The sequence below is a fragment of the Salmo trutta genome, chromosome 12 (assembly GCF_901001165.1).
Source record: "Salmo trutta chromosome 12, fSalTru1.1, whole genome shotgun sequence".
NCBI classification, from domain to species: domain Eukaryota; kingdom Metazoa; phylum Chordata; class Actinopteri; order Salmoniformes; family Salmonidae; genus Salmo; species Salmo trutta.
In genome coordinates, this window is record NC_042968.1 from 69,442,225 (window position 1) to 69,449,658 (window position 7,434).

A 7,434-nucleotide genomic window follows, 5' to 3' on the forward strand; every position below is an offset into this window, starting at 1 on the left:
TTAAATGGTGTTAAGTGGTACTTGTACTATTTAAAAATGACCATTATTAAGGACCCAGCAGGGATGACCGATATATTTATACAGTGCAACAGCCGACTGTTGTTATATTTCATATTTTGTGCAGCTTAACCTTGAGAAACTGAAGAGCAAAATGGTTGAAAACAAGTGAGTTGGCCAGCTAAACATCCACCAGAAATTGCACACAACTTATTCGGCCATGCATTCAGAGCAAAAATATACCACACCATGACAGGTTAAGAGGACAATAACTGACTGGAGTTTCCGCTTCACGGACACAAAATTGCCCAAATCTACATTTTGGGTGCGTATGGGTAACCACACGAAACATTCCACCATTCTGCAAAGCCACACTCTTACGGTTTAGCTACAATTTCAGAAGAATCAACCACCGAGGTACACAACAATAACAATAATAATAATGTGGAAACTAAGGACAGCTTGACAAACATGCTTGGTGAATTGAAAACATTTTGTTGGTAAACAAGATAGGCTAGTTGAAATGTACTGAGTGTTCCAGTGTCATATGCTTCTAAAACAGACTGAGTAAAGTACACAGGAAAGTTCTGACCCACGGGGTGGGAAAACTGAGCAATGACAGATACACACTTCAGACAAGTATTAGGACAAGTCATGAATTCTTTCACACACAAAATACTGTGTACATTTGAAAAATCAGAAACACACCCAGCAGAGGCCCAAAAGAAAATGCAGATGATGGAAAATGAAAATGCATACAGTTCAGTTACATTTCTAGTTTGCCAGGTTTCAAACTGCGAGAGCAAAACAGAATTGAGCCGGAATGTGAATCGAGGGCGGCAATGCAAAAATGTAAATCCATGTTCACACTGACCTTTGCGACCATCAGACAATAACTCTTAACCCCTTATTAGATTAGGCCAAGCTATTTCCTGTTTTATAACATAAACGCTCAGACAGACCTGCTTTCTCAGGGAGAGGCTGGAGTTAAGTCATGAGTAAAGCCTTACATAAGGTTTAGCTGACTTATGTTGCTCCTGCTTTTACTGGGCCTGTAAGCTTGGAAGGTAATTTTCCACATCAAGGACGACCCCCCCCCCCCTGATTCTGCAGCAAGATGTGGCAAACACACTAACACCACAGAATTACAATTCCTATAACCACTGGAAGTGTGAACGTGAAGCCAATGCAGCAAGATCCTTAATGTAAGGGCTCACTCAATTACAATGAAATCCAGATCAGTTGAGCTGTCTAATGAATTGTTTTCATCGGTAAATACACCTCATTGGTCATCAGCATAACAAAAAGTAACTATATCGACAAGTTACAAAAATGAATCTGATTATGAATAGCAACAACTGATATGAGCTCAATCAGCATTATCCACATTTCTAGAAGCACGGTTCCTTTCTCTACTTGGTGGATTTGCCTCTAACCACAAACCTGTTTCACTTGCTGCTGCTCGCTGTACTTGGCCTTTTTTTTATCCCTTACAGCTTTGGAGGCATGTAACCTGCAGTTTGTGGTTTTATCAAGCAACCAGTGTCAATCAATCATATCTGTCGCAGCTAGAGCATTGTGCTGCAGGAGGAGGGAGAGTTAGAATGAGAAATCCCCTCAATGGCCTCTGGGTAACTAGGGATCTGCTTCTGTTCTGACCTAACAGTTAATTTACTTTGTGGTGTTGGACAGTAATCCTGCCCTGAAATAACACAGGAGGAGAAAGCTCTGTCTGAATGGAGCTACAGAGAGGCAGAGCACTTCAACTCCTTCTGGCTAGTGGTTACTCTACCCACTTCCACATTTCCCCTCCCATTGGCACAAGGCTGCCCAGATCCTAGCCAGCCCACTACTAGTACAATGCCATGTCATTCAAAACGCAACAGACCTGCTATCCAGAGGGCCCCATTGCTCGACAAACATACTGGCTAGCTCCTACACCTTCCACAAATAGGCTACGAGACGGAATATACATAAACAAGTAACAAGAGCTCACATTACGTAGTGCCGCCACGACTGATCTCTTGACCTGGGGTCACGTGTTATCCCGGTCAGTTGGCTACCCCACAGTCTCAAAACAGCTGAAATATGGAGTGGATTTAAAAAGCTACGGTGGACCAATCAATTACTTCATAGTGTTTGCAATGGCTCTTCAGACACCAGGGTTTGATTAAGCCAACACTGTATTTGTTAAGTGTTGTACTACAATCCTCAACAAGTATGGTAAGATTGCATAAAAACCAGAACGACCCTCACACTCGGGTGCAGCGCTCTTTCCCAAAGCCGTTTGAAGGGTACCCAGTTGAGCATACTGAAACGGGGTAAGTGCTAAGGCTTATGTTAAAACGGGAGGATTGTTTTGTATGGTGCATGAGGGAGAGTGGAGAGATGCACTGCCACCGCCGGCTTACCTCCATCATCCATTGAGCGCTTCTGGCCTCCATAGCCGTAGAGAGAGGGGTCTAGGATTGGAGAAGAGTTGTTCATGTGGGACATCTGGTCACCTCCCATCTTCGCCGCAATCTGAGAAGACAAGAGGGATAGAGGAGAGGGAGGGCTAGAGTGAGCAACCTGATAGCAGCACATAACCGGTCCTAGATAATTAAACTAGTTATATCATTAGAAAGGTTTTATTTGACCTTTATTTAGCCAGCCGAACTACTATCCAAACCTAAGTACTACTTTTCATGTTTTAATTTCAGTAGTCAGAGCCATTTTTACTCAGTCCCCTACATCTGAAGGGAAATGAAAGGCAGTAACTACCTAGTTATGAAACTAGCTATAGCAGCACCACATGCACATTTGACAAAACACTGCTTGCAACTCCTCACCCGAAATTTGCCCCTTGCCAACACCAATTAACTACATGTATTCTCAGCAGATTGACATTCAAATCCAAACGCCGCACAAAAGCATGAGGCCAGTTTCTCCCAAACCCCTCCTCCGCCACTACCTCTAGCCATTAAAAAAGTATAGAGTTTCGGCAACATAGTCGCAAATTAGAGGCTGACAATTAGAGCCTTCCATCAACTTCAGGCATCATTATCTACTTCAGTGCCACCACACAGAGCTTCCTGCCTGCCTCTGAAAGTGAGAGGGGAGAAAAAAAAGAAAAAAAAGCTTTCCAACATGGCTCCTGATCCAGTTAGGGCTGAACTGGGTAGGGAGCCATGGACTGGGTGAGTGAGGGCTCCTCCTCTTCCCTAGAGCTAAACCTTCTTTCTGGGAAATGTTGGGGTGGTATGTCAACAATGTGAGCAGAACACTGATAAATCAACTACCTGGCTTAAGGCTCGTGCCTAGAAGACTAGTATAGTCCTCACAAAACAACTGTTGCTGACTGTCAAGGGGGTTTGGGGCAGGCTAGGTCCATGAGGGAAGAAATGCCAGAGGATATTCTGATGCTCAAGGAACATGCCCGAGGTTGGTGAGGCCTGTTTGCTCTGAAACTACAGGTCAAACACTCATGTGTCAGGGGGTAATTCAGCTCTGCATAGTACACTGTGGCATTGATGTTAAGGTTCTTGAAGTAAAAAAAATATATTTTTATTCTATTTCTTTATTTTTCATTAAGGACTGGACTACATTTGCATAAATACCCAGCTATAGCAAAAACATTGCGAAGTGAAAGATTCTCCGGTACTTTTATATAGTTTTTGGCCAGTAGTTCGGAAAGTAGCGCAAGGCAAAAGTGGTCCCCGAAAATTGCGTACTACAACACATGTGCACCACATCATTGCTCCCTCGCTCTGCGTGCATCATGTGCCTCTTGCTAGATGTCACTCAAATGACGAGGGGCTGAAGCTCATTGGATTGAACTGGAATTGCTTGGGGGCTGGCCCACATGGGGGAAAACGGCACAGCTTCCAGAAAAAGTCCATTTTAAACAAGGGATTTCGTGGCTAAATCAGGTAAAACAGTAATTCCGCTCAGATTATGCATGTATGAACTACACGTCGACACATCCAGCGCAAAGCTATTTCTATTCTTCCCATTCTTAAGTTTTGTTTTTGCCTCTTAATCTTGGTTTAGTCCATCAGCGTCAAACAGCTAAAAATAAAATATTTTTGGTTAATGAAATTATATTTCACAGCAGTTTAGATGGTACAATGAAATTAGGCGAACAATGAGAATTTTAGCAACCAGGAAATGGAGGAGCGATTTTTGCATATTGCACCTTAGAGGAGAAACGACATGCATTTACTTGACCAGAGAGAGAATAGCAACTCAACCTCCACATTGAATGACAGTAGGCCTAATGTTCAGTCACAATATCAGATACATAGGGCCTACAGAAAACATAACACACAAGCGCTATTTTGGGGTGGAGTGCTATTTTAAGTTAGAAACAGTAGTGCTGAGCGATTAACCAGCATTCTGGTTAGGCGTGTTATCCATTTATTAAACTAATTGACCTACGTCTGTTCAATTATTTTAATTCCCATTTTGTTTCTGTGCGCCCAAAGCGCAGTTTTTTTTTTTTTTAGATAAATCAGATCAAGCCCGAACTGCACACTGTAGTAGGGAGTTGTAGTTTACAATAGGCCAATATTCTACCTAGTTTAGCAAAGAAAACATGGCAATTAACTACAACGACCATAATCCATTGTCTGGTGTGTGTGTGGGTCAGTCACAGAAAGGGAGAGAAGAGAGAACACACGATTGAGACAAATAGAGCTTCACAAGGTATCTACCTGAAAATACATGATTAAGTGACTGATAGTTGGTATTCAGCAGTCATAAAATGCCTTATTTTGTTGAACTACTAAAAATTGTGATTTTGTCAGACAGCAGCTCTATAGAGATGAGATGACTTGGAATGAAATAAAGTAATCAAATAAAACAAATGTAATATTTCATTAAAGTAATGTGAATTAATCATGGTTATGATACGCAGTAATGGGCAGTCACTACCATCATTTATAAATTGTTTTATTCTGTGTTATAGCATTCAACCCACATAATGCATATAAATGTTTAAAAACATAATTGAAACGGAAAACTGATATTTTATAAATCTAATCGAAACCAACCTCAAAAAGCACTAATCGCTCAGCACTAAGAAGCAGTGTATTGATGTCTTTGTACAGGCTGGCAGTAAAATGGGTAGTGTCTATGGACCTGTTCTACTTTTTCCCCTATGGAGTTGATAAAAGCTAAACGGGAGAATGGCATGGCTGTCCTATTCCACTTCCCAGAAGCACAGACCTGGGGCCTATAGGGAAGCCGCAAGGGACAGCACGGTACCACGGTTATCAGAGGAAAACTAAAACCTGACCCACAAGCGTGATGCATGAGTACAAGGCCACACGCTTATAGCTCATTGGATATGCACACAGCTGAGTGAGTTGGGGGAAGAGACCTCAGGCATTATGAAATGGACACCAGTACACCCAAACATGTGCTTATGCCATATGCTCATCTGGGTTTATTCGCAGGAATGTGTCTTTGTCAGGGCGAATATCTGGGTTAGTGTCGATTATGGTAATGAAGACCAATAGTTGCTTTTAAAATATGCAGTTAGGAGGTTTTCAGCTCATTATTTTCTTTGTCATATTTCCCTGGCCGAGACTATTTGAAAACAGGTGTGGGTTTTAGCCCTGGGAGTAAAGGCTTCACAAGAACTCGGCCCCAAGTGCAGATACCAACTAGGAAGGAATGGGGAGCGGTTGGCAGTTCTTTCACTGTGTCCAATAGCCTACGTCCTGAAGTTATAGTCATCTCAGGAAACTTTTACCATGTTGCATGCATGATACTGGTATTTTAAATGGAATAATCTGCACAGTAGTAGCTATGTAGCTAGCTGTGGTTTGATGATCAATTGTAATATTGTAGTCGAATACAGAGGGGTGTTTTGGGAGGTTAAAGATGAGTAAATTCTGAATAACTACAGTGCCTAGGATTTTTTCATCATATGCCCAAATGACATGGCTAACTTCGAGATGTCAAGAAGTTGCTAGTTAGCTAGCTAAACAAATGCATAGGAAATATTGGAGGTTACAACTCGTTAGCTAACTAGCTAGATAAGGTTAGCTAGTTAGTTACCGGTAGCTAATTCCAAGACTGGAGTAACGTTAGCTAGCTAGTAGCTACTGAGTGATAACGTCCAATACTATTTAGCTAGCTGACACCCTGACTGCAAACAAAAGTTCAGTGATCACATTTCCGCTAAACTAGACGGTCAAGATTAGCTGTTGACGTTGTTAGCTAGTTTACCGTGCATGTTAACTGGCTTAATTTGTATAATCGAGGTTAGCTAGTTTTGCTACCAGACTGATGCACTCGATAGCTTAACAGCTAGCCAACGTTAACTCGGTACTGGATTCTGAAATTGTTTGACATGGGTACATCGCTGTAGTTAGCTAGCCAACTTATTTTATCCAGTGTAAATGTGCGAGTGGTTGCAATTTAACCCATCGAGTTGTCCGTTTTCTGCTATTAAGCTAACTTTTGACAGCGCGTGGCTGAAATCAGCTGATATTTCTGGCTTCACCGCGAAACTAGGCCACGGCCATACCGGTAGTTTCTCGACGCTGGTGGTAAAAAGTTAGCTAGTGCTAACTAGCTTCAACTTATGTGGCTTCACAACAGGTTGCAATTTGTTGCTTATGCCTTGCTTTAAAAAGTTACCCTCACCTCAATTTCATGCAGTTGATTTCTATGTTGCGTCAATCATGCTTTGCCTAATTAACTTGTTATTGACTTTTTATTGTGCGTCTTTTGGTCCGCATTCTCTTAATCTGCAGGCACAGCCATGCAGTCACTTGGACCTAGTGTGGCTAGTTAGTTAGCTATATATACGGGAGAAGTGTGTTTTTTAGAGTAAAGGGGGTTCTGTGGGTGCGTTGGTAGAAAAAAAGTGCACTCCTCCACCACGCAGAATGGTCTTGTTCGTTTCTCGTCTGAAATCATTCGGTTTCTCTTCGTTGTAATGAATTACCTGTCGGGCCCGGTGTAAAGCGTCGGCGAAGCCATCTGCTTTCGTTCCAGGCTGAGCCACCGAGGCCTGTCCCTGTACCAACTCCGCCATCATCATCATCCCTACTACAGCAGCTCAGCGACACACCAAAAAAAACCTTTAGACTAGCGAGCAAATCAAGCAGCACACGCGCCGACCCCAGGAAGAAGAAGCTGAGCCCCCTGCTACACGATACCGCGAGATTCAGAACCATCCGTTTCGGATAAATGTATTTGATGAAATCACGCGTTACTTGACAGATAGCATGACCATTTTAACCGGAAGAAGTACGGATGGAGGTCAGGTGGGTCGTCATTAGTTACCACAGTCACAAAGTCATAAACTCCGCCTATTTCTAAATGTAACTTCTTAAAGATGCATTTCCTGGATGCTAAAATTATAGTAGGTCGCCTAATTTCAGTTTATGTGACAAAACAAACACGTATAGTGTAGATAATCATTTTAAACCTCTGTGAAAT

At 42.3% G+C, this 7,434-nt stretch overlaps 1 protein-coding gene across 9 annotated transcripts in view; it reads right to left on the reverse strand.

The window, feature by feature from the left end:
• The window catches only part of LOC115204073 (far upstream element-binding protein 3), a 33,467-nt gene extending 26,336 nt beyond the window's left edge, over window positions 1-7,131 (reverse strand). For 3 of the 9 annotated variants that reach the window (XM_029769356.1, XM_029769359.1, XM_029769358.1), the window contains exons 1-2: window positions 6,938-7,128; window positions 2,409-2,520 (exon numbers count right to left, since the gene is read on the reverse strand). In XM_029769356.1, the coding sequence (XP_029625216.1) occupies window positions 2,409-2,520; window positions 6,938-7,036 (211 nt within the window). In that variant the 5' untranslated portion in view covers window positions 7,037-7,128. Of the gene's footprint in view, window positions 1-2,408; window positions 2,521-6,937 lie in introns of all 9 variants that reach the window. The other 6 variants (XM_029769355.1, XM_029769353.1, XM_029769361.1 and 3 more) reach the window with 4 other exon arrangements.
• Window positions 7,132-7,434: the final 303 nt, after the last annotated feature.